A 26,553-nucleotide genomic window follows, 5' to 3' on the forward strand; every position below is an offset into this window, starting at 1 on the left:
GGATAGAGGGAGCTGTTTAGACAAGTGGTCAGGGGAACCTCTGGACAAGGTGATATTTGAGCAGAGGAATCACATGACAACCCCACCGGGTAGGTGCAGAGACCTTGAGATCTGCTTGGTTTAAACTGCCCCCCCACCCCCAGCCTAGGAGCTGTAGGGCTCCAGGTGAAGCATGTCCTCTGTAAAATGGGGATAAGGATGGCAGCACTTATTTCAAAGACTGGTTGTGAGGAGTGAGTGTAGTAATGTGACTAAAAGTTACAGGTGCTGTCCTGCTCACTGATGTTACCTCGTGTGATGGGTTAAATTGTGTCCCCCCCAAAAGATGCTGAAATCCTCACTCCCAGGACCTGTGAATATGACCTTATTTGTAAATAGGTTCTGGGCAGATGATCAAGTTAAGATGAAGTCACTAGGGTGGGCTGCAGCCCAAAGTGATTGTGTCCCCATGAAAACGGAAACTTTGGACACAGAGTCAGAGACACAGGGAAGTCACCACGTGAGGACTGCAGGGACACTGTCACAAGCCAAAGAACACCCAGGACTCCTAGCAAACCACCAGAACCCAGGAAAGAACCATGGAGCAGATCCTCATAGCCCTCAGAGGGCATCAACGCTGCCAACAGCTTGATTTCTGACTTCTGGTCTCCAGAACTGTAAGGCAACAAGTGCCTGTTGTTTAAGCCACCCATTTTGTGGTACTTTGTTACAGCAGCTCTAGGAAACATATACATCCAATATTATCATTTCCTTGGATGCAGAAACTGAGGCTCAGAGCAGAGCTAGTACTCGAACCCAGGCCGAGCAGCCCCCAGGGCTCATGTGTCCGTTGCCAGCTTTTCTAGCCTGAGAAGTAACAGTTTAGATGTGCCCACTGTGCAGGGAATAGTGTTCTGAGGATTCAAAGCCTTGGCCTCTCGGCACGGTGTCCAGGGATCGATCCGGCAGTTGCTGGCATGCAGAGCTCCTGCCCAGGCATCTCCCTGTGCGGGTTGATGTGCTCCAGCAGCCAGGCAGCCTAGCACTCCATGTTCCTGTGTAGAGTTGGCTAAAGGCTCCTTTCCTCCACCTACCCTCTGATTTAACCTGCTTTTGTGGGTTTTCCCTGATAGGTAGGGAAACTCTGCTTCCTTCCAGGCCTCCCCTAGCCTTCCCAGTGGGTTACTCATGAGACTTGGGCTAGCCTGCTTCGGCCTCTCACTTGAAGTGCGACCACAAACAACACAGGAATCCTTGCTGGGCCTTGCAATCTCAAGTTGTAAGGTGGAATGATTCAGGGTCCCATTGGAGGGATAAATCTGGGTACATGCATATGATGGCCTTCCTAGATGGCCCTCAGGGATCCCCATCTTGTGGTATTCATGTCTTGGGGAGCCCTCTCCACAATGAGGACTGACAGATGGAACACTAGGATATGACAAATGGGCAGCATGTGGCTTCCGAGGCTAGGTCATACCAGACTCTTACATCTTGTTCTCTTTTGCATCACGCACCCTGGGGGAAGCCAGCTGCCATATCTTGAGGACTTGCAAGCAACCCTATGGAGAGAGGTCCTCATGGCAAGGAACTGAGGCCTCCTGCCAACAGCCAGCAGCAATCTGCCAGCCATGTGAGTGAATTCCCTCGAAAATGGATCCTCCAGCCCCAATCAAGCCTTCAGAGGAGGCTGCAGTTATGGTCAACATCCCGACTGCAACCTCATGAGGGGCACTGAGCAAAGACTACCCAGCTGAGATTCTAGACCCATAGGAAGTATATGAGATAAAATGTTTTAAGCTGCTAGATTTTGAGGTAATTTGTTATGTGGCAATAGAAAACTGATACAGCAGCCGTATAAAAAGATATTATAAAACAGCACGACTGTGAAAGATTTTCATAAAATAATTGATAGGAAGAAAAAGTAGATCATTAAACAGTATATGACAGGATCCCAGTTTTGGAAGGAAAATGTAAAGAGTTTAAAAAAAAACTCTATAGAAGAACAAAAAGAGAGACAAATGGAGAGATGGAGAAGCTTTGATTTTGGATGGAAAAACTCATTTTAGTAGTATTATCAATCTCTTTAAATTAAATTAAATGCAATTCAAATGAAAATCCCAACCTGATTTTTTGGGGCATAAGAGATCCTGACAAGAGAAAACTGAACAAGCTGACATTTATAGGGCACATACTGTGCACTGTGTCCTGTGCCTATCACTATCTCATCATAATTCCACAATAGGAGAAAATCTCTAGTTATTTAATTTTTCCAATAGTAAAGTACTATTATTTGCCCTCTCCACACCTTCCACATATTGGCTTCAAGGAGAAACTTGTCTGAGATCTTGGGGACCATGAGGGGGTGGAACTGGGGGTTGACAACAGTCATATTTGACAGTAAAGTGTGTGCTTTTCGACCTCCTGCCATGTGGCCTCCCAAGTGCACACTGCATTCCTTAAATACCAGGCCAAGACCACACAGGCAGAGATGGCAAAGCTGGGGCACCAACTGAGTCCACTTGCCCAACTCCGGAGTCCCTATATCTTAATCACTAACCCCCGCCAGACAGGTAAGCTTGGGAGAAGAGGCAGGCAATCTGAAAAACAAGAATAAAGGAAAAGGATCTGTTCTACCAGATATTAAAACATAGCAAAGCTTCAGAAATTAGAACAGAAGGGGTACTGGCTGCAAAAGCCACAGTCAGAGCAATGCAGAGCCCAGGAATAGACTTAACTCTACAGGAAAGTTTAGTGAATGATAAAATCAGGTAGGTATCAGTGGAGGAAACATGAATGACTCCACAAATGGTTTTGGTGTTATTGCCTAGCAAGTAAAGCTAAGAGTAAAACTGGCAAGGAAAACCTGCTCCCCTCCTGTTCTCCAAAATTAATCCCCACTGAATCAAATGTCAACAAACCAACCAACCCTCAAAGGTTCTGGAAAGTCTCTGTGAATAATTATAATACAGGGCAGGGAGGAGGGGAAACAAGTTTCCTAAATATGACAGGAGAAAATAGGTTTGACCACAAAAAAGTTTTAAAGCCTTTGCACAGCAAACCAGTTGGAGAAAATACTGTCAACAAAAAGTCACTTTATAAAGAAATTCAAAAGGTCCAGCAACGTATGAGATGATCTGCCGTCTCATTAGCAAGCAGGGCTGGAACTAGGCTGAGGCAAGTGGTGGGGGGAGGGTGCAAAATTGAAGCAGGCTTTTAATCTGAGGATGAGAAGGGTGGGTACCTGAGGGTGGACACCTCCTCAAATTTGTCAATTGATGGAGCCCTTCTGGAAGGCCATCTGGCCAAATGGATGAATATTTTAAATGGGCAAAGTCTTTGGCACAAGAATTCAATTTTTAGGAATTGGCCCTAAGGACAAGTGCACCAAGAAACACATCCAGGATATTTGTTTGTAATATCAGAAAATTACAGGGACACTGACTAAAAAGTGTTGCATTCTTATAGGACGGTATCCTGTGTGAAGCAGGTGCTGCAGTTCTATGATCAGAGAAATTCAGTGCGTGCCATGTCGGTAAGTGAACAGAATACACAACAGCACACATAACACTGTCTCATTTTTGTTCTGTGAATATTCACCCAAAATGCTAATGGCCCCAGTTGCTTGGTGGTGGGATTGGTGGCAGGTAATGAGTCCCTTCTTCCCTGTGCCTCTGATCGTATATACATTTGCAGAAGTTTTGACTACCGTAATACTTTTAAAAGTTATAATATAGCTGATTTCATGGGAGAGAGAATGTGTGTGGATTACCTTGATGTTCTGTAACTTCACATGGTCCCTAACAAGAGTTCCGCCTTGTGCAGAGAATTCTCCCAGCAAAGGATCCTTCTGCCCTGTGGGGATGTATTTCAGAAGTGCTAGGAGGCCATGTTGTTTATCCACCAGCCAGTGAGTCAGAAGGCTCTTTGGCTCCTTCCAACCCTGGCAAATAAACAGAAATTGCTTCCAAAAGTCCTCTGGGACTCCTGGGGACCTTCTGTCAGTATTACCCGTGAACTCTGGACTTCACGGGTAGTTTCTCAACGGCCTTGCCCTCACCAGACTCAGTGAGCCCTATACCCAGGTGGCACTTAGGGCACAGCCCTTCCTCTCTCTGGACCTCAGTTTACTCAGCTGTAGAATGGGCAGATGCAGCCAGCTCAGTATTTTTCAACTTCTCAACTTTCTGATAAAGATAAAAAATCTCACATACCTCCTGATAGCTCCCACCTAATTCCATATCCAAGCATTTTCTGTTCAACTTTCTGTAGTTTGTATCATAAAAACAATAGGTATCTCCTCAGCTCATTTTCTAAAATTAAATAATAAGAATGAATATGCTTTTGCACACAGCACAGGACTCCGGGGCCACAGCTCACCTCCAGCCCTGCAGTGTGGGGAGTTCCTGGTGCCTGAGGCCTTTTTCCACTTTCAGCTAAGCCCTCTCGCATGGTGGCTGAGGGCTCCAGCTCTGGAGACAGACTGCCTGGGTGATGGCCACCAGATCAAATGTAAAAGCAGGATGTCCTGTATTTTTAATCGCTACATATGGCAATCCTAACCTGGGTGCAAGTTTGGGCCTCTGCCTATAAGCAGTGTTACTATGAGCAACCACTCTCTTCTTTCTCTTTCTTCCTCCTTCTGTCCCTTCCTCCCTCCTTTCTTTCCTTCCCTCTTTTTTTCTCCCTCTCCGTGCCCCCTCTCTCTTTCTGTGTCAAGCACATTAATCTGAATCCTAAACATGCAGTCTGACGAATGTGTACACATGCAATCACTCCTGGAACCACCACCCAGATTAAGGTGCATGCTTCCAGCATCCCAGAAAATTTCCTTGGGCTCCTTCCTAGTCAGTACCTCCCCCAGGGGTAATCACATTTCCTACATCCTCTGTCACCATCAATTAGTTGTGCCTTTTCTTGAATCTCATTTGTATGGAAGCAAGCCTTATGGGTTCCTTCCTGTCTGGCTTCTGCTCAGCACCATGACTGTGAGACTCATTTTGGTGTGTTGCGTATAGCAGGATTTGTCTTTTTCATTGCTGTGTAATATTTCATGGCATGAATTGTCTGAACACATAATTGTTTTATCCATTTTCTAGCTGATAGAGATTTGGGTTGTTCCCAGTTGGGGGCTATGACGTTCTTGGCCAAGCCTTTTAGTTCATGTGTGTTTTGTTTCCCCTGACTTTGTGCTTAAGACTAGGATGGCTGGGTTGAGGCACTTGTTTAGTTTCTGTGGAAACTAGGAGCAAGTTTTTGAAGTTAAAGAGAGCAACTAATAACAGCACTTCGTTTAAATTCACAAAACACGCATCACTGCTAGGATGGGAGTGAGGGGTCCATGAAGATAACTGGCTAGCTTTGGTTGACTTTTAAGTGTTCCTGTGATGAACTAGAGGTACAAGGAATTTTCCTAAGGTGTGATATAAAATACATGAACAGTGCACACGCACCAAAGAACTTGTGAATGTAATAGACATATAGAGAGTAACAGGTGGTGTTCACCCCATCCTTTTTGTTATTATTATTAAAGAAAATTACTATCCATTAAGTATTTTGCAAGCTTTTTCTTTTTCATCTTCACCTTTTTATTGAGTGCTGAAGGTAGCGGGGGTGGGAGCTAGATGACTCACCCAGGGCTGGTTGGTCCCAGTTTCCATGTTCGTACAGGGAGGTGCCTGATCTTTGGGCTCCGATAATCACAGCTCCAGGTCCAGCTCTAGCAGAGGAGGAACCTGGAGTCCTGCCCCTCTTGTCTCTGGGATACGGGAGCAAAGAGCCACACAGCCGTTATGGCCCAAATTTGTTTTCTGACACCTTGAGTGTCTCCTTGGCCCCGACCACCAGCATCTCAGAAGGGCATTAGGTTGGCCAGCTGGTCCTCAGAACCTCGGTCCCTAGGGGGATGCCAGGCTGACCACCCCCACCTCGCAGGCCAGGCCTCCAGTGGCTCAGAGAACGACCCTCCCCTCCCCCAGGGTGGCAGCAGGAAGAGAAAAGAAAGAGGATCGTCTCCAGCTGGCCCGGGAGACAGACCAACGTGTGCCCATCGGCCTTGCCTCCTCCCTCCCCCAAGGCCTGTCCACAGAGGCTTGGGATCAGCCAGAAAAGTCAGGCAACTTTTCAGGGACCACATGGAGGGGAGGGGCGGTCTCTCTCAGCCTGTGAGCAGTGAAGTCCCAAGCCCCACCCCTGCTGTGCCCTGTCAGTAACTCCAGACTTTGACCCTGAGCTCCAGTCTTGCCTGAGGACAGGATAGCCCAGAATCAGGAGCCTCCTCTGGGGAGACAGGAGCCTGTGCGCACGGCAGCTACCTCTTTTCTCCAGAAGTTTGGCACAGCAGGTGAGTGGAGGTGGGGGTGGGGGGGCAGCAGAACTCAAGGGCCTCCCAGTATCAACACAGAGGGCTCCACATTACAGCCAGAGGCAGGCGTTGGGGTCAGGCAGGGATGGCAGGTAAATGCCTTCCTTCACCTCCAAGTTTCAGTTTCCTCATCTGGAAGATGGGGTCATAATCACCTCTTACAGAATGAGTTTGAGTATTAAAAGAGGGGATGAATGTACAATGCTTAGCACAGAACTGGGCACATAGCAAGTGCTCAATAAATGCTAATTATTATTTAGGGGACTGGAAGCTGGTATCCTGGTTGTCAAACATTTATAGAATCTGTTTCACTTTAAAGATAGACTTTAAAAATGTCAGCTTATAGTAGCCACATGGCACAACCTGGAAGAGCTGATTATGTTCATCTAAATACCTCACCCATGACTTACTGGTTTCTTATGACAAGTCTTTCCTATTTTTTGCTATGCACATGTAGCAATCAAAGGCATTAGCTGCCTCAAATCCCTTTCTACGGACAAAGGAGGTTATAAGCAAACAAACACAAGACTGGAAAACAGAAAAGGCTTACTGCTGGCTGCCTGAATGGGGTTACAGCACAGTGAAGAAAGCTCACGGAGAACTGAGCTTGGTCCTAACGCTGCCCCACATAGGCTGTGTGATTTGGGGAGAGTGACTTCGTCTCCCTGAACCTCAGTCTCAGGTCTGTAGAACCTCCCAGAGTGTGAGAGGATTAAGAAGAAGTCTGTACTGCATCTACATATGTCTGGCATAGCAGACAGCCAAAATTCCCTTCCTGCTCCATGCTTACGCAGACACGTGCATGCGTGTGCACACACACACACACACACACACAGATAAATGCAGTAACCCCAGTTGTTGCACAATCCAAGCATGTGTGGTTGAAGGAATGGCATAAATGAAAGGAGAAACGAAACACTAATAAAAACAACAAGAAAATGGCTGGCTTAACCACTGAGACAGGTGTATGCGAGCCCAGAAGTTCATTACCCACATGCATGAATGATTTTACCTGAGGCCGGGTCTGTCACATCCTGCAGCCTGGCTTTCACTTCTCGTAAGAATCTCATGCATTTCTATTGTACTTTAATACACACATACACACAGTTGCTATAATAAGGATCAAATGTGAGTCACCAAGTTATTAGGATAATCAGCTTAGAATGCACATTTTCCCTTCTCAGTTCTGTTCTATGCATATCACCAACATACTAAAAATCCCCACAGATACTATATTTTATGTGTTCTTCAATGCAGGACCCTGAAATATTGGCTGTTTATATCCACCTGCTTGACCCTCAGATTTTTCAAATTGTGCAAACTGCCAACATTGAAAGATGTTTAAGCACTCAGACTAGTGGGTCAGGCAGCCGAAGTTCCGCTTCTTCCCAGCTGGAGTCTGAGCCTCAGTTTCCTCATCTGTAAAATGGGCATAATAACAACCCTGAAGGTTGTTAGAAGATGAAAGTAGAAGACGCATGGTGACTGCCACATACCGGGAGCTGAGAAGCTAGCAGCTGCTCTTTTTGTCTCCAGATGCCAGTTCTTTTCTTGCCTCAACCTATTCCTGCCTTTCACAGACTTTTTAATCCCAAGACTCCATGAGCCCTTTTGTCACCAATGGGTGGTTTTGGCTGAGGCTCTCCTCTTCTCCAGGCCTTAGTTTCCCCTTCTGTCTAACAAGTCTAGCTCGCCTTTAGAATTTTACGCACTGGCCAAACAGCCCCGTGTCGTTACTTGTCCCTCTTTACCTTGGCCATTTAGCTCCACAAATTGCTCTGGGTTTTCTCTCATGCTCTTCTCTTGGGCATAGGCCGCCACCGCCCCTAATCAGAAGTTTTGATGCACCTTATTGGACTTGTAAGGAGAGACCTGTCATGTGACAGCTCTGCTTCGGTCTGCAGCCTCTTCCTCCCCACCCAGAAACCTCTTACAGGCTTTCAAACACTCTCCTTCAATCGCCTCACACATTTCTATAATATAAGCAGCTCCTTTCCCCCCGAGTCCTTTGCTGTTTTCTTAGATGGCTTGAGAATTGGAAAAAGTCCGGCCCTGGAAAAGGTAGAGCTGGGCTCGTACCCTGCCCTTTTCTGGCTCTTGCTCTGAGACATGGGATAGTTGACCTTGCTCTCTTCTGGCCTCAGCTCTTTCATCTGTAAAATGGGAACAATTTTAATCCACTGTTGTCATTTATGATCTCCCAAGGACTTAACCAGTATTTTCTCTTTTACTCTTCATAAGAACTCCATTCATTCATTCATTTGTTCACTTATTCATTCATTCAGAGTCCCTGCTATGGGCCAGGCACTGAGGATAGAGCAGGAGACAAAAATCCCCACCTCCCTGGAGCTGATATTCTGGAGCTGAGACAATAGGCAGAGAGCTTTGTTAGTTAGCACTTTAAGGTTTATAGAAGAGGAAACTGAGGCTCAGGATGACCAACTCATTCTAGTTTGCTCCAGGACCCTCCTGGATTTAGCACCCAAAGCCCACATCCTAGGAAAACCCTCAGTCCTGGGAAACCAGGGAGGTTGGTTCGCCCTGGCTGCATCACATTAAGCATCTTGCCCAGGGTCACACAGCTGGTATTGCCAGAGCCAGGCGGTGAGCCTGGGTATGTCTGCCCCTAAGCCTGGGCTGTTACTGCCACCTCCCCATGCCACACTGCCTCCTGGATTCATTAAGGGGAATTTGGAAAAAACAGGAAAGCCCTCTATGCCTGTCTTCTTGTTGTTAATATACAAAAGTGGTCAACTCTCCAGAAGTTATGTAGACAGTCAGAAGGCCCAGAGAGGAGAAGTAACGTGGCCAAGGTCACACCGCGAGCCAGAAAGGAAGCCAGGTCTGACTCTCCCTTCTTCCTATCTCCTCCTCTACATCCCTTTACTCGTTGCATTGTTATTTCCAAGGTGCTCGGGGACAGAAGGCTGCCACTTTGTATGGAGGGCCTACTCTGTGCCAGGCCCTGTACTAGGAACTTCTGCCAAGCGAGTCGTCTAATCTTCAGGATGACTCTGTGAGATCGGGGTTAACCCTATTTTACAGAGGAGCAGATTGCATCTCCTATGGGGAGGCAGGGGAGGGAAGAGGCTGGGGGTCGGTGAGAGGGTCTGTCCCTGCAACCAAAGCCAGGCTTGCAGCTGGAAGAATTGCCCAGAGGAATGATGCCTTTCCATTTTGTGGTTTTATCTCCAACTTGGCTGCTGAAACCCCAACAGAGTCCAGTTCTTTTAGGCTGGAGCGATTTTCCCCCTGTTCAAAACTAGGCCATATTGAGAACGTCCTGCTGTTCAGGGCCACAGGCCCTAGTTGCCAGGAGGCAAGGTCTGTGGGAAGAGGGTTGTGAGTAAAGAGGAGGGAAAGTTGAATTTGGCCCTTCCGGGCACAAAAAGTGCCCTTGTTCTGCCTCAGCAGGAGCCGGCAGAATACGTCCCTGCTGTGCAGGCCCAAGCAGCTTCAAGGGCAAAAGCTGCTGGGTCTTCTAAACTTCCAGGACCCAGCCAGTCTAGCATCCCAGGGCAGGCCCTGAGTGGGTATGCTGGGGGATCTCAGTCCTGAGGCCAGAGACTGCATCTCACATGCTCCAGCTGCTCCCACCAGCTGCTCCCACCAGCTGCCAGTTGGCTTGCAGTAGGTGTGCAATAAGTGTTTGTTGAGTTGACTTGAATTGAAATTAAATCCCAGCAATACCACTGACTGACTGTGTGACCTCAGATAAGTTACTTTCCCTCTCTGAGCCTCAGTTTCCTCATCTGTAAAATGGGGCCAGTAACACCAGTTCCTCCCTTCATAAGAGTGTTGGGAGACTTAGATGGAAGCAAGCATGGGAAGCATTTAGCTCTGGAGCTGGCACACAGTAGGTGCCCCACAAATGTCAGTAAAGCCACTTCTTTTGCCCTAGATATCGTGTTAAACTTTTTACATTTGACATCTTTTTAAATCTCCCGTCTACTCTCCAAAGCATGAGTTATTTTTCCCATTTTCCAGAATAAGTTGATGCTCATGAAGCATCTTGCCCAAGGTCATGGGCCAGCAGGTGGCAGAGCGGACTTGAGATTTGAAGCCAGAGCCCTTTATCTTAACCACTAGACTCCCCAGCTGGCTGGGTACTTTGCTAGGCCTTTTTCATTGCCCAGCCTGGGGATGGGATGTTCAGGGCAGCTGAATGATGATGGCCCTGCAGCCCAGAGAAAGCTGCATCACTTACCAGCTGTGTGACCTTGGGCAACTTGCTTTGCCCCTCCGCCTCACCTTTTCCGTTTGTGAAGGTCATTGACAAGATCCATACAGACAGGGCTTGGTGGCACCTGGCACTCCCTAAGCCTTCAGTGGGTGGCAGTGAGGTAGTGGTGATGACAGAGCTGATGGTGATGATGACATGCCTCACCCCTTCCTCTCCTGCAGGCTGGCACGATGCATGTGGTAGTGGTGGGAGCAGGGATCACTGGGCTGTCCACCGCCCTCTGCATCCATGAGCGCTACCATGCAGTCCTGCCGTCCCTGGATGTGAAGATCTATGCAGACCGCTTCACACCACTCACCAACACCGATGTGGCTGCAGGCCTCTGGCAGCCTTACCTCTCTGAACCCAGCCACCCACAGGAGGCGTGAGTGAGGTTCCCCCAGGGTGGCCTGGGAGCTGGAGGGGCTGAGTCTGCAGAGGGTATGCCCCCTCTTAGGGCTCCTGTCACCCCAAACAAGCTCCCTATCAAGGCTTAGAAGAAAATACAAATACAGGTTAAGCCCCTACTATGTGCTAGGCGAATGGAGTCTTTGGCATTCCTCCCCTAAACTGGGGGCCTGTTGGTGTCATACACATTGACGAATCAGGAATACTTCTGAGTGGGTGAATTGATGCTCAGGTTTAGCAAAGAAGTCGCAAAGGTTATTATGTTAGTTTAGAAATTGCCAGCTGCTTCAACAGAGGAATTCTCAAATGAATAAACAGAGGCTTCATTCTTACTCCCATAAATTCCAAAACCAATGTTCCTGATCAGTGGGCAGCCATTCAGGAGCCCAGGCTCCTTCCATCGCACGGCTTTGTCATCCTCCTCTGTGGCTTCTGATGTCACCAACCATACCTGTGCCACTCACTGTACCTTCTTATGTCATCATGCAGTGATTGTGGAAGGAACACACAGACTGAGGACCTCGTGTGCAGAGTCTTTAGGGTCCATTGACCAGCGTGCAGTCACATGGCCACACCTAGCGGCAAGGAGTCCAGGGAATGCAGTTGAGTCCAGGGGGGAGAGGAAATCATTTGGGAGCAGTAAGCTAATGTCTGCTGCTGGCATTTACAGTGCAGGGTGCCCAGAGAGAGCCTGAACTGTGTGGCTCTGTTCCCAAAGCAGGTCAAAGCCTTTATTTAAACTCATAGCAACAAGATCCCAAGCCAGAGGTGGGCTCCAAATGGTCGTGATGGAGCACCCTTTGTTCCCTCTCTTCTCTATCCTAGTAATGAGTAAATATGGAAAGTTTGAGGAGGGGGAAGACCCTTAGGCGTTTGGGGCACTGCAAAAATGAATGTGGTAATTTCTGGATTTGGACACATCTGCACCAGCCTGATCACGGCCCCGTGCAAGCCAACCCTTGGAGCTTTCCTGCCCAGCTTGAGGTATTAGGTGACTGAGACTCTGGGGGCTCCTTCCAGGCACTGGAACCAGCAGACCTTTGACTATCTCCTGAGCCACATCCATTCTCCCAACGCTGCAAACATGGGCCTGACCCTAATCTCAGGCTACAACCTCTTCCATGGAGCTGTTCCGGTGAGTGAGGGGCCCTTGACCAAGGGGCAGAGTCTTGATCAGAGACCAGGGCTGGGGCCCCAATTCTCAGCAATACTTTGAGCAACAGACTCCTATGCTCAAACCAGGTTTACTTTCAATTCTGTTTGCTTTTAAAATATTTTTGTTCCCAATTTTGTTATTAAATTGGCAGAGACCAAAGAATCTTCTGATAAACGGGGGGGAACTGACCTCTGATCTGGTATGGGTGCGACCCAGACAATCCTGCAGTGTTGGATCCTTGGTGCTAACGCTGCAAAGTTCCCCGACTTCCTGGAGATCCCAGGGCTTTCCATCAAGACGGACTAAAACACGCCAGAGAGCACAAACTTCTAAAGCACTTATGTGCCCGGCCCTGTCCTGACTACTTTACAACTAGTGACTCATTTAATTCTCTTAATAACCAGGAGGTAGGTGCTGTCAGGATCCTCTTTTTACAGGTGAGAAATATAGAGGCTCAGAGAAATGGAAGGCTTTGCTCAAAGCCACAAATCTCTTAAATGCCAAAGCTGGGATTTGAACCCAGGCAATCTGCGACCACATGGTGCCCTTGCGCTAAGAAGGATGTAGCCCTGGGGGACGTTCTCAAGTTGCTTGGAGAGGGTGGACTGGCTGGGTGCCCGGAACTCCAAGCCAGCACTCCAAGTTTAGTTAAAGTTTAGCACTGTGCTAAGGGCATTGCCCAAGTTATCTGTTACTTCCCATGGAACCAAGACTGGTTATTAACTACATTATACAGGCAAGAAAACTGAGTCTCAAAGAATTCAAGATGGTCAGTGGTGAGGCCCAAATCTCCACCCAGGTTGTCTGACCCTACCTTCTGCTCCTCCCATTCTCATCCCTTGGTGACCCTGATTGCTGCCCCTTTTTTTATCCCCTATTTCTCCCCTTTACCCTATCACTCACTCCCATCTTTACCCTGAACCTTACGATAGCACAATGGTTAAGATCAGCAACTCAGAAGCCAAACTGTGAGGGTTCACATCTCAGCTTCTCCATCTATTAAGCAAGGTATTAACCTCTCTAAGCTTGAACGGGGCCATCTGTAAAATGGGGATAAAAATAGTATCCACCTCAGTGAATTATTGTGAAGATTAAATGGAGTGGTAGAAGTAAAATGCTTCAAACAGGGCCTTACACACAGCAAGTATTATGTAAGCTTTTGATATTATTGTTATTGGTGATTTTTACCCATTCCTGTCCTGCCCTCTCTCTTCCTCTGTAGGATCCTTCCTGGAAGGACACAGTTCTGGGATTTCGGAGGCTGACCCCCAGAGAGCTGGACATGTTCCCTGATTACAGGTAAGGTAATTATCATGGACAAAGGGGTTGAGGCCCCACAATTCAGACAGACCTGTCCAGAAGGCAGCAGCAGGTGAAAGCACTAAACAGTGAAGACTCCCAGGCCTAGAGCTCCTGGTACCCTGGGTTCCTAATGCTCTGTCCAACTCCTTCAGAGAGACCACCCACCCATACTTGGCCTTGGGCTACAGAAGTGGGGGATATAGAATCACAGGTCTGAAGCTCAGAAGCTCTGTATCACTATCCTCTTTATTGTAGATGAGGAAACTGAGCATCAAAGAGGCTAGGTAACTTTCCAAGGCCACACAGCCAAGTGACCAAAATGGGATTCCAACCTAGTCTGTATGACTCCAAACCCCTCTATTCTTTTCCCTCTAGCCTGATGCCTCTCTAGTCCCTCTTCACCCCACCCCACGCCTGAATCTCCTCTATGCACATGCGTCCAATCGCCACTTGCAAATCCCAGTGTCAGGGATGGCTTTGTCTGATAGAAAATCTTTCCTAGTATTGAGCTAAAAACCACTCCCCACTTGAACCTTTGAACCAGGTTCAAAAGTGGTCCTGGCTCTACCTTTAGGGGCCCCCAAATGAGACAGCTCCCACCTCCATTTGACAGCTTTCAAAAATAGCTCTGATTCTGATCCTTTATTCCCACTTTTGCTGCTGTTACTCAAGCTATGGCTGGTTCAACACAAGTGTGCTTCTGGAGGGGAGGAGGTACCTGCAGTGGCTGACTAAAAGGTGAGAATTTCAACTTGAGTTTGAGGAAAGCACCTGCCAGGGACCAGCATTATAGGAGATGACTGTTCATGGGATTCGTCTTTGTATTAACCAACTCCAATTGTTAAAGAAACCCCTAGGCTTGGTGGGAGCTATTCTCCGTTCTGATCACCTTTGTGCACTGAAGCAATGGTTCCTATACCTAGTCAGGCATCAAATCATGTGGGCAGTTCTTTACATGTGATATTTATTACTCACCTCACTAAAATCAGAAGTCTGTATATTGGCTGTAAATAGATTTTAAGTTTTACAGTTATATTTACATCTACAAAACATAAGTTGCCTTTTATTTTTATACCTTTTATTTTTTCTTGTCTAACTGCTGTGGCCAGTACCTTCAGAACAATGTTAACTAATACAGGTGATAGTGGAGGTTTCTGCCTTGTTTCTGTTATTAATAGGTACCTTGTAGCATTCTAGATAAACAAACATTAGCTTAAGAGATACACATATTTATATTCACATACATTCATATTAAGAAAGGTTCTATATATTTCCCATATATTATTATTTTATTAAGATTTAAAAAAATCTGGAATGGATGGTTTATCAAATGACCTGGGGAGTTTTTTAAAAATATAGATTTCAGGACCCCACATCATATCTACTGAAATCAGATCCTCGGGTGGAGCGCAGAAGTTTGCATTTTAAGAAGTTCCCTGGGTGATTCTAATATCAGTCAGGTTTGGAAACCATTGTATTAAAACATGGCTATACCTCTCCTAACGTTGGAACACTTATGCCTCCCGTCAAGACTCTTTCTGGATGGAATGATTCCAGTTTTTCCATCTTGAGCAAACCATGTAGATACAATAGTCCTGCGGTTATATATCAACTTTTATATGGTATACTTCCTTCATTTTTGGTGTTTCTACTACATTGCTAATAATGACAGATATTTTTCCTCTGGGACATTTAGAGGGAGAGGTAGGTGTTCCCAGCCCACCTCTCTCCTCATGCCTTGCTTCTGACGAAGGGGCATTTGACATTGGTCCAATTCTGCTCCTTCTCAACCTCATATCTCATCCCCTTCGATGGCACAAAGCAATGTGGTGGTAGTAGGAAGCATTTTGAACTAAGAGGCCTGGGTTTGAGTTCCAATCCAATCACTGACTCATTGCATGACCTGCAGCAAGGCCCTTCTCCCATCTTCATCTGTCTACTGAGGCTTGGACCACCTCAGGTTTCCCAAGTGACATTTCATGGACCACTAGTCCATCAAAACGTTCATGAATTGCTTTGACTGCACAGGCATTTTCTTAGGAACATGTTGTGGGACTAATATCCACAGAAAGTTCTTTGGGAAACTTTCCCCATGCCATTTTCTTGGAGGGATGGGACAGAGAACTGAATACCTGGGTTTCTGATGGGTCTGATCATTCCAGGTTAACTGAGAGGGGAGTGAAATTCTTGCAGCGGAAGGTAGAGTCTTTTGAGGAGGTGAGTTGCAGGGCTGGAAAGGGGCTGACTGTGAGAGGGAGTGAAGAGGGAGGCCCCTGCTTCCTGTTGTGGGTGGGGGGCCCCTCCTCAGGCTCCTAAGATCCTCCTGAGACCTTAAGCCTTTTCTTAATCCCAGAAGGACTCAGGAATTCTGTCTTGATGTTGGTGGCAGAAACAAAGCGACTGTGGGATCATGGTAGCCCTGAGGGGCTAGTCTACAGCTAAGTCTCTGGGTTTTGGGCCAGAGAGCCACCTGTCTCTTACCAGTATCAGCTGTACCCTGCCTCCACGGTTGCTTCCTACCAAAATCTGCATTAATGTTTCTGCCAAGTCAAGGCTCTCAGCTGATTCATCTCCAGAGTAATACCACCATCAATAATAATGATAGGAGCAGCTCCCATCGTCAGGCAATGGCTATGTACCAGGAGCTTTGCTGTATGACTTTGCTCAATCCCAGCACCTAGAATAGTGCTTGGCACATGGAAGGCACTTGGTACATGCAGCAACTAGCATTATACAGTGAGCAGCTTCCCTGGGTTGAGCCCCCATAGGCATGTGGAATACTCAATTGACTCAGACTCAGCCCTCATTCCCAAGAAGCTCACAGTCCAGGATAGCAAACCCTGGCTCATGAACGATAACAGCACCTTGCAATGTGTGTGTGTCCCATGACTGACCTGTAATGGGAGCTACTGGGGCTCTTGCTGGGAGGTTGTGTGTCCATCATGCTACATCCTTGAGCTGTCGAATATCCCTTACACACACAGAACTAAGGGTCCCAACATACAGATGACTTGCATCATTTCTGACTTCTTCCAGAAGATTTCAAGAAGTTTTCCCCCTCCTAGAGTACTCCTTTGCAAGCACTTTTATGCCCAGAGCCACACTGGATCCTTATAGCAGCCTATAAAAAGATATTACTAGCTCCATTTTATAGCTAAGGCGGCTGAGCCTTGGGGTGATGGGACACATCTGATGTCACACAGTGGGTGAATTGCAGAGCAGATATTTGGAGCCAGGCCCGTGGGTTCTTCCCTGAGACCCCTCCCCACTGTTCCCCAGGGAGCAGAGCGCTGCAGGGTAGAAGGAAAGGGAAGGGAGGGGAGGGGTTTCCATGGTCCTCACCCCCTCACACCTGTTGGTTACTGCCAGGTGGCGAGAGAAGGCGCCAACGTGATTATTAACTGCACCGGGGTGTGGGCTGGGGCTTTGCAACCAGACCCCCTGCTGCAGCCAGGCCGGGGGCAGATCATTAAGGTAAGTATGAAGGTGAAGGCTGAGACGCCCTGATTTTGTTGGTAGAAAGATGGTAGCTGCCTGCTTATTTCATTTCCAAATATAGAGGACGTGACAGAGACATCTGTTAGAAAAGTCCCTAGTCTTTAAGGAACGATGTGTTAAAAAAAACAAGAAGGACCAGCATAACTCTCCCCAGCATTCTCTTTGGGGTTTCTCCTCAATAGCAAAGCATGTGTGTAAATGTTTGTATATATGTGGAAGCTGCATATGTTTGTGTTATAAAAAAAGAAGAACCAGCATTTACTGAGGGTTTACTAAGTGCCAGGCACAGGCCTGAGTACTTTATAGTGTTAATAACTTAATCCTTAACACAACTCTTTGAGGTAGGATCTATCATATCATCACTTGTACAGATGGGGAAACTGAGGCACAGAGGAATTAAGTAATATGCACAATTTCATACAGTCATAAGTTGTGGAATTGGGATTAGAACCCAGGCAACCTGGTTTAAGAGCCTGTGTTGTGAGCATCATTCCACGTTGCCTCTGTGAAGCATGCCTATTTGTGGAAACCTGTGCATGTGGGAGTGTACATGCATGCATTCACAGGTGTGTGTGGGTATATGGGTGTTCACGCATGTGCGCTGGGCCTTTCTGTGGACCTGTGGGTGAGAGCGTGCAGTGCTTCAGGGGGTGGGTGGCTCTTCCCGCAAGAGTAAGCAGTCCGCTGCAGGCCTGGGGCAGAGGGCTAAGGAACCGACTTGGTGGCCCCGCCAGAACATCAGGTCATAGAGGGGAACAGGGCAGGCCAGCCAGCTGGCCCACCTCCTCTGATGAGACTTCTCCGTTCTCAATCTGCAGGTGGATGCCCCTTGGATGAAGAACTTCATTATCACCCATGACCCAGGGAAAGGCATCTACCAGTCCCCGTACATCATCCCAGGGTGAGACTCTGACATCCTGCGGCACGCTCATGCCCTCCGTATGCTCATGCCACCCAGCTCAGGCCCTGTAGATTTTTTCTTCAGTTTTTTTATGTGAAGTTGATCCATTATATCCCTTGGGAAGGAAGGCAGGACTCAGCCTTAATTGGGCTCTATTTTGAACATGCTTTTGGATGACAGTAGTGGTAACACTGCAGCAAAGGTAGTAGATGGGATGGCAGTGACGTAGAAGTGGTGTGAATGTCGGTAATGGGAATGGCAGTGGGAACGGTGATCGGGGTTGATGGCAATGACATTATGGCAGAGGTGCTGATGTTATGCGGATGGCAGTGGTGTTGATGGGATGACAGTATTGTCGGTGGGTTGATAGCAGTAGAGATAGTATTGTTGTTGATGAGGAAGTCACTGATTGTGGGGGTGGTGATGGCGACATGCTGGTAGATGTATGATGTTAATGGCGGTGGTGTGGCATTGATGAAGAGGTCAATGGTGGTGGCGATGATTGGAAGTGGAGGCGGTATTTGTGCTGATGGAAATGATTCTATTGATGATGATGCTAATAGTATGGCAGAGAGACAGTCTTGGAAACAATGTTAATGGCGTGGCTGTGCTGACTATCTCGGTGGTGACGTTAGTGGTGGTGGAAATGGTGAATGGGGTGGATGGTGATGACATCTCAGTGGTAGCAAGGAAGGCAGTAGTGAAGATGATGTCGATGGAAATGACATTGTCTATGAGATATAACTGGCATACAACATCATGTACATTTAAGACGTACAAGTGGTGATTTGATATACACGTATGTTGAGAAACTGTCACCATAATAAAGTCAGTGAACACATCCATCACTTCACATAATTATGACTTCTTTATGTGTGGTGAGAACACCGAAGACTTACTCTCTGAGCAATTTTCAGGGATGTCAGTAGTGTTAACCACGGTCACCACGATGTGCATTAGAAGAGATGACAAGGTTGGCAGTGATGATGGTAGAGATGGTGGTAAAGGTGAGCATGGTGATGACCCGCATGCATCCCAAAGGCTTTGTTCTCCTTCATCGTTGACTCCTCTCCCTTTTATGTAGGATCCAGGCAGTGACTCTTGGAGGCATCTTCCAGCTGGGGAACTGGAACGAGGTAAACAATATCGAAGACCACAACACCATCTGGGAGGGCTGCTGCAGACTGGAGCCCACCCTGAAGGTAAGGGCGGGGGGCGTCAGTGTGCTAGACCAGGTCCCGGCAGCCTGATCATGAGGGCACGGGAGGGCACCGCCACGGGGATCTTGGGGCAAGTCAGTTCCAGCAAGGGACTGCGGAATGCACAGACTCTGACCGTGTACAGGGAAATCCCACTGAGGGCCGGTGAAACCTACCTGTCCAAAGGGAAGAAATGCTCTCTTTTGAGGTGGCCTCCCTAAAACAACTTAGTTTGTCTTCACAAGGAGGAGAGGTATTTGTTGCCGAAATCTGTTTTCACATTTGCCTGCTAGCGGCAGTGACCGCTGTGAAGGTGGTGAGGGTGGGGGCCGAAGTAGGGGTTGGGGTTGATGGTGATAAAAATGCCGAGGCTGGTGATAATGGCAGTGATGATGTGGTCACTGCTGATAATACCACAGGTGAGAGTGTGGTGGTTAAGGTTGGGGTAGTTGGTAGAACTGGTGGTGAGGTGACAGTAGTGATAGTAAGGACGCTGGTGGCTGATAAAGGTGGTGATGATGTTAGTGGTGATTAATAAAGTGACTGTGGTGGTATTGTTTTTGATATGATAATGAGGTTCCCAAAGCTAACTCTCTATCACCCAAAGATGGCAGCATCAAAAAAAAAAAAAAAATCCAGAGATGAATCACTAACATTTTCCCTTCCAGAATGCAAATATTGTTGCCGAATGGACTGGTTTCCGGCCAGTACGCTCCCAGGTTCGGCTAGAAAGAGAACAGCTTTGCTTTGGATCTTCAGTCACAGAGGTATGATCTCCTGGCAGGGAAAGCAATGCCCTCCCCTGTTCCTAAGAGGGCTCTGGGATCTCCAGGGAACAGTCTCACCTCACCTCCAGCTGCACACAGCCTCTTAGCAGGCAGGGGTAGTGCCAACACCCTTTCTTCTATAAATGGGGAAATTGAGGCTCAGTGATGGAAAGGACCTGCTCAAGTTTACATAGAAGGCAGTGGCTCAGTTTGCTAAAGCCTGGGGTTAACTAGAAGGAAAACGGGCACTAGTGGAGCATCAACTTTGTGCCCATGACGTGAACGACCTTATTGACTCCCTCCTACAGCTCTTTGGGCTGGGGACTGTTTTCCCCACACTTCAGATGAGAAAACTGGGGTCCAAGAGGTGAAATCGTTTGCCTGAATCAGACTAAGGGTGATGGCCATGGCTGGGATGCGGTTTGAATCTGACTCCTCCTAGATGCCCGTTTGGTGGCTGCCCTGTCATCTCTCTGGGGTCCCCCTCCTCCATTCCCTCCACTTGGGCAGGAACTGTCCCGGGCTGAAGGAACCGACCCGAGGAGTGGGTGCTGGCTAGGCTCCCGCCGGGAGAGCCACCCTCCCTTTTCCCAGGCGTGTGGTGTGTGGGACGGGGATAGTCACAGGTGCAGTTGAACTCCCTGCTGATGGTTTTAGCTCTGAAAATGGCCCCAGCGGTCTTGCCTCTGTCCCCAGGATGAATTAGTTTGCCAACCAGAGTCCACCCATGCGGCACCCCTGCTTTTCTTTCCTCCTGAGTTACCTTCTGCTTACGCAGAAGAGTCTATCTGTTAGCACAGGAGGGCCGAGAGTCTGGAGCAGGATGGAAAAGAGGAAGGTGATTTGGGGAACTTCAAACAATTTGATGTGATGGGGGATCTCTGAGCTCAAGGTCTAGGTGATTCTGCATTTTGTGTGCTAAGTTCATAATGCAGGTCCATCTCCTTAGCAGAAGAGGAGTCTAGGGTGCCACCTCCAGCTCCCCAAAGGACCCCTCTTACTGCTGTTCTGGGGTCCCGCCAGTCCCCCAGGGTTCTTAGAGAAGCCCCAGTGCACCATGCCTCTGCCTGGGACCCTTCAGGAAGCTCTGGAACCTTCCAAAGCAGACCTGGCCACCTTCTCTCTTGCCTTTCCAGGTCATCCACAACTATGGTCACGGAGGCTACGGGCTCACCATCCATTGGGGCTGTGCCCTGGAGGCAGCTAAGCTCTTTCAGAAAGTTTTGGAAGAAAGAAAGTTGCTCAGGATGCCACCGCCCCACCTCTGAAGATGCCAGTGACTACTGCCCCCCCCACAGGAGCTCCCCGCTTCCCTTGGCCAGCTGATCACTGTGTTCCTCTGTACGTGCTCACCCCCTCCCCACTCCGCCTCTTTCCTCAAGAGTCATGAGATGAAACCGCAAGGTCAGTCCCTGGAGGTGACTCTGGCCCCACTTGGGGGCCTCTCTGAGGTCCCTCTACCCTCTGTGGGTCTGACATATGAAAAATAGCTGAAGGCTGTTACTCCATGAACCCTCAAATGAAAGGAAAGCTCAGAAAATCAAGAAGCAAGCAGAGAATTGAGGATCATTGAGATTAAGTAACGTGATGACAAATCACACTAGCATATTAAAGGGTCTGAAATGTCCTGCAGCAACGACATCTATCCAATGTTGTTTAATCCAGTCTTCCCAAACCTATCTGGCCATGGAAACCCTTTTCCCAGAACAGCAATGCCACAGAACGCACTCGAGGGAACGCTGTGATCTTGCTGCAGGAAGTTCTAGGTAGGACCGGAGCGTAGAGGAGACAGAAGAGGTAAGACATTGAATGAGTAACACATGATGTCTGTTCCACATCCAGGATTCCAAATGGCACCAGCTGCCCGAGGGGCCCCATGGGCACCATGGAAACGTTGAGGAAGGGCCACTGGAGGGAGCAACCCACAAGGAACCCCTTTATCGAGAACTAAACTCACCGAGCATACTCCCTGTTTGGGGGGCAGATCTAACATCTGTCTTACCTCCCAAGATGGCAAGCAGGCTCCCAGATGGTTTTGGAAGCCTCGAATGAGCTAGAAGGTGCCTCGCATCTCCATCCCTCATCATCTGCCTCAGCCTCTGAGGTTGAATTTTCATCGGTCTGGATTTTTGTGAAAGTCCAGAGCCGTGTAGTCTTCATGCATCCGGGACTAGTGACACCCTATGTGCTGCGAAGAGGTCTTGATGGACGCCTGCCATGCCCTCTGTGTCCATGCCCCTACGTCTGCTCCTTCCCACGACCTCTCACTTGATGGGTTCTTCACAAAGCACCTGCCATGATTTGGCCAGCCCTAAGCTAAGCAGGGTGAGAAAACTGGGATCTAAGTCAGTTTCTACCCTAATAGTGATAATGATAATAATAATATTTAATAATTATAACTATTATTATATAAAAATTCATTTGCATTCTAACCAGGTACCAATGCTAAACTCTTGCATGCATTATTCATTGAATCCTGATACCCCCACTAGCAGCCCCGTGAAGTAGCTATTACTCCCATTTCATAGGTGAGAAGATCAAGGTACAGGGAGGCAGTGCAGTTCAACAGCCAGGAAGGCATAGAATGGAGATGCAGGGCCTGAAATGATGTGATTCTAGGGTGTCACCTTCAGCCACTGCACAACACTGAATCCCAGCTTGGGTGGGGGCGCAAACACACGGTTATGAGGGAATCATTTAGCCTTCTTCCCCAAGGCTGTCTGCAAAACACACTGAAAAGGAACTAGCTCTCTCCTCCGCATAGCCGCATTTGAGCCAAGACGCGGGCACTCTTGGAAGATTCAGGGAAGGGGTACTTCCTGGTGCTGGGAATGAACACATCATTTAGTTTTTGACCAAAGCCATTACTTTACTCGGCTTAAAATTCCCCAAGGAGATCAACCCCCTACTGGTCAAAGTCAGCTGTCAGCAGGAACTCTAAAGGACTCACAACACAGTGAACTCAGAAAAATATCTGGGGTCAGGAAAGTCCACAGTCAGACCCAAAGTGACCCTCCTATTCTTTGTGCAAATGTTAAGGACCTTTTTGCAATGCGGCTGCCTCTCGATTCTGTCCTAAAGCTTGGAATAGAAGAAGTAGGGGGATATTCTGCAACCCCCAAGGCGTGGTAGAAGATTTGGCAAGGCTTGCTGTCTTCAATTTCCCTTCACCTGACATTCCTACCCCCTCCATGAAGGTGATCTGTGGCCACATTTCTTCAATGAATTCTCAGAAGCTTGATGAATTCAGAAAAGATTACCTTTCCCCACTAAACTGTCTCGGCACTTTGGTCAAAATTAATTGACTATCAATGTATGGGTTTGTTTTTAGACCCTCATTTCTATTCTATTGATCCATATATGCTAGTACCACACTGTTCTGATTACTGTTTCTTTGTAATAAGTTTTAAAATCAGGAAGTGTAAGACCTCCAACTGTATTTTTTTTTTTTGGTGACTATTGTAGTTCCATATGAATCTTGGGATCAGCTCACCCATTTCTGGAACAACAACAACAGAAATCCAGCTGGGATTTTGAGAGGGATTGTGCTGAATTTATAGGTCACTTTGGGGAGTATTGATTGACCCCTCAACAATTTTGTCTTCTGATCCATAAACATGGAATGTGTCTCCATTTATTAAGATCTTCAATTTCTTTAAGCAATGTTTTATAGTTTGTACAAATCTCACGTTCCTTTTATTCCTAAGTGTTTTATTCTTTTTGATTCCATCATAAGTGGAATTGGTTTCTTACTGATGAGTTTAGAAAGTGCTTTGTTCTCTGGCATGGTGGGGGTAGGAGTATTTGAAGTGGTTCCTTATCAGATGGTCTTGATTAACCGAGGATGATTATATGTGAAGTATCTGGATGTTCAAATGTCTATACCACCATGTGGAATACAATAAAGTACCACCAGTGACTAAAGTCTGACTGAAAGTCGCTGAATCTTTGAGGAGTCCGAAGGGGTTTCAGGATGATGGAGGGCTTTAGGATTGGAAGGCAGTTATAATGAACAGACTCAAGAGTTTACATATGCGTGTAGTGGGTTCCAGACATACCGATCATTATGCCACCTTGCTGAAAGGGCAGGCCAGCCACCATGTTTGTACCTCTTGACACCACCCCTCTCTGACCCAACTTAATTGCACTAGGCGGGGACCCAACACTACACTGGGCCCATCAGCTTCCTCTCCTGAGAATTTGGGAGTGGGACCCTGAACAGCCAAGTCAGCTATGTTTGCAAGCTGAGCCAGGGTGCAGAAGCCATGTGCACGGGGAGGCATAAGCATTAGCCATAAGGAGGCAGGAGCAGGCTGGTCTGTAGAGAAGGGTAGACGTGAGGCCCGCAGATCTAGAGAGGGGGCCGCCTCGGGCCTTGGTAGCTCCCAGTACGCTGTTGCATTGTGTGAGGTTGCACTTTATTTCGGAGAACTTTCTGACCTTTCAGAGGCTGAAAACTGGCAGCCCATTAACCAAACCTGGCCTGCAGACAGATTGCATGGGACTCACACATCATTTAACATTTTTTGATCCAATATATTAACATTTGGAGATTTCACATAAAAATCCAGATTCCTGTCTTGCAAATTGGAAGATTCCCACTGTTCAACAAACCTAGGGCTGAGTGGTAGCTACCCTGTTTAGGACCTGTGCTCTTACTCTGCCATATTCCTGCCCTCCTCCTATTGTTTCTTATAATTCTGTTTCACACATTGATGTTCCCTATATTAACTACCAATCCCAACCTTATAATAAAGCTGTACTCCTAATTTGAATTAACCTGAGTCCAATTTCTATTCCTTGCAATTAAAACAGCCTTGATGGGAGCTCTGTGGCAAGGCCCCTCTCTACCATTCCCCGGCCCACCTCTATCACCTTCCTTCTTCATGTAACAGAATCCCAACTGTGTGTTCAAGATGCTGTGGGTATCCTTTGATGCTGTGGGACGTAGGCCCTTCCTTCCCCAGCCCTTGTGTTAGTGAGTGAGGACTCATGCTGGGATGGGCATGTGACCCAGGTCTGACTAAGGCAGAGCTATGGTAAATCTGCTAGAAGACTTCCCTTTCCAACCCAAACAACAGACCTTTTAGAAAGCAGGCCTTTTGTGACTGCTGCTTCCCCATTTTACCTTCTTTGAAAAAAATGTGATGCCTGGCACTTTAGCAGCCATCTTGTGACCATGAGGTTTCAGCCATAGGGTCAAATGGCAGAAGATGCAGAAGATGGCAGAGAGGAAAGGCAAAAAAGAAGCTGGGTTACTGATGACATCACTGAGCTGTTGAACCTTCCCTGGAATTGCCTGACTCTAAGCTTGTTAAATGAACAATTAATATTCTAACAAGTTAAGCTATTATTGACTGTTCTTACTGTTGCTTGTAGCTCAAGGTTATGCCAGTCCTTTGATGTTTATTAATAGTAATATTAATAGGGAGATTCTTGATCGCATCTTTCAGGGCTCTCTGTTCTTTAACATTACTTAAAAATAATGAATATCCTATTTATTTCAAAGACCATCCCTAAGACACCCTTTTATCTCCTTATCAACACATCTCATTTATGTGTTCCTAAGAATATTGAAGTATAGGAAGGAAAGAAAGATTATAGCCCTGGCCACACTGAACACCTCTTGCCATTTTCTGAAATCTTCCCTAACACTAAGAGAAACAGATGACATCTCCATTAATGGAAACAGGAGCTTTTGGATAGTTCAAAATTAGATACAAATGCCTTCAGTTAAAGGCCTTGTGTATTTCAGAGGCTTGGGCAACCTCTGTGGCAGCTCTTGTTATCACTCAATAATGATTTTTTTTAAAAAAGAGCAGGCAATTTGGAAGGCAATGAGTTTTCAACTTTCATTCTTCCAAGAAGAGAAGGCCCTCAACTGCAAGCCCCTTTACATCACCCAGCCCTTGCAAAACATTCTTGCCCACCAAACACACCCCTTCCCCACCCCAGCCCCTGCTCCTCCAGGTTATTTGAGGGTGATGGGAGTGGACATGGTCATTTGGCAGAGTCTGGCCATCTGCACAACAAAAAAGACAAGGAAAGGTTTGTTACCCAGGAGAGCTCATGTGGGTAAAATTGCAATATTTCCAGTATCTCTCGCCTGACTTTGGTGCATCTCCATACAATAGGTGTTCCCAAAGGGTGGAGAGAAGTAGCCCATCTCCATATCAGTAGGTAATTACAAGGGCTAGCAAGGACTTATCTGTACCGGAGAGGTTGGGTGGGGGGCTGGGTCTCTTCTTCGGCAGCTGGATCGTGAGAGACACAGGAGAGTGGGAAGTGGACTGCTTGTAAGAAATAAATGGTTTTCTCCCACTTTATTTCTCCCTTTGACTGATTTTGGTTTCAAAGGTAATTTGCCCCAGGATTTCGCCCCGGAGTTACAGCTCAGCAGACCAGAAATAATTAGAGCTATAGCCACTCCTGTTCAAGGAGATGTGAGTGTCAGGGAGACAGAGATCTGCCAAGCTGCCTTCTCTCTGGCTGCCTGGGCCAAGGAGGTTGCAGCCCATATTCCAGAGACATGGGATTGTTTGCAGTCGATCTAGGACCTGCGCTTGAAGAAGTCATTCATTGTGACCTCCTTATCAGAAGAAAGTAATTTCTCCAACAACTCAGAGTCATGATGTTGGCAGCCAACTGTGCAACTTTCCCTTCTTGGAAAGATTATTAAAAGATTATTAAAGATCATAGTAAAGCATTGAGATTACCCTGGATGGACAAAGCTGGCAAGACCATTGAGGTGAAGTGTCAG

The 26,553-nt window shown here is 47.3% G+C and overlaps 1 protein-coding gene across 1 annotated transcript; it reads left to right on the forward strand.

Annotated features, from left to right (window-relative positions):
* Window positions 1-6,164: 6,164 nt before the first annotated feature.
* Window positions 6,165-24,568, forward strand: DAO (D-amino acid oxidase). The gene is made up of 11 exons (XM_017643512.3): window positions 6,165-6,319; window positions 10,745-10,947; window positions 11,991-12,105; window positions 13,349-13,425; window positions 14,101-14,166; window positions 15,591-15,645; window positions 16,798-16,902; window positions 17,745-17,827; window positions 18,912-19,029; window positions 19,695-19,793; window positions 20,930-24,568. The coding sequence occupies exons 2-11, from the start codon at window positions 10,754-10,756 to the stop codon at window positions 21,059-21,061; spliced, it is 1,044 nt and encodes a 347-aa protein (XP_017499001.3). The 5' UTR covers window positions 6,165-6,319; window positions 10,745-10,753; the 3' UTR covers window positions 21,062-24,568.
* The last annotated feature ends 1,985 nt before the right edge of the window (window positions 24,569-26,553 follow it).

This window comes from Manis javanica, chromosome 15 (assembly GCF_040802235.1).
Source record: "Manis javanica isolate MJ-LG chromosome 15, MJ_LKY, whole genome shotgun sequence".
Lineage (NCBI taxonomy): Eukaryota > Metazoa > Chordata > Mammalia > Pholidota > Manidae > Manis > Manis javanica.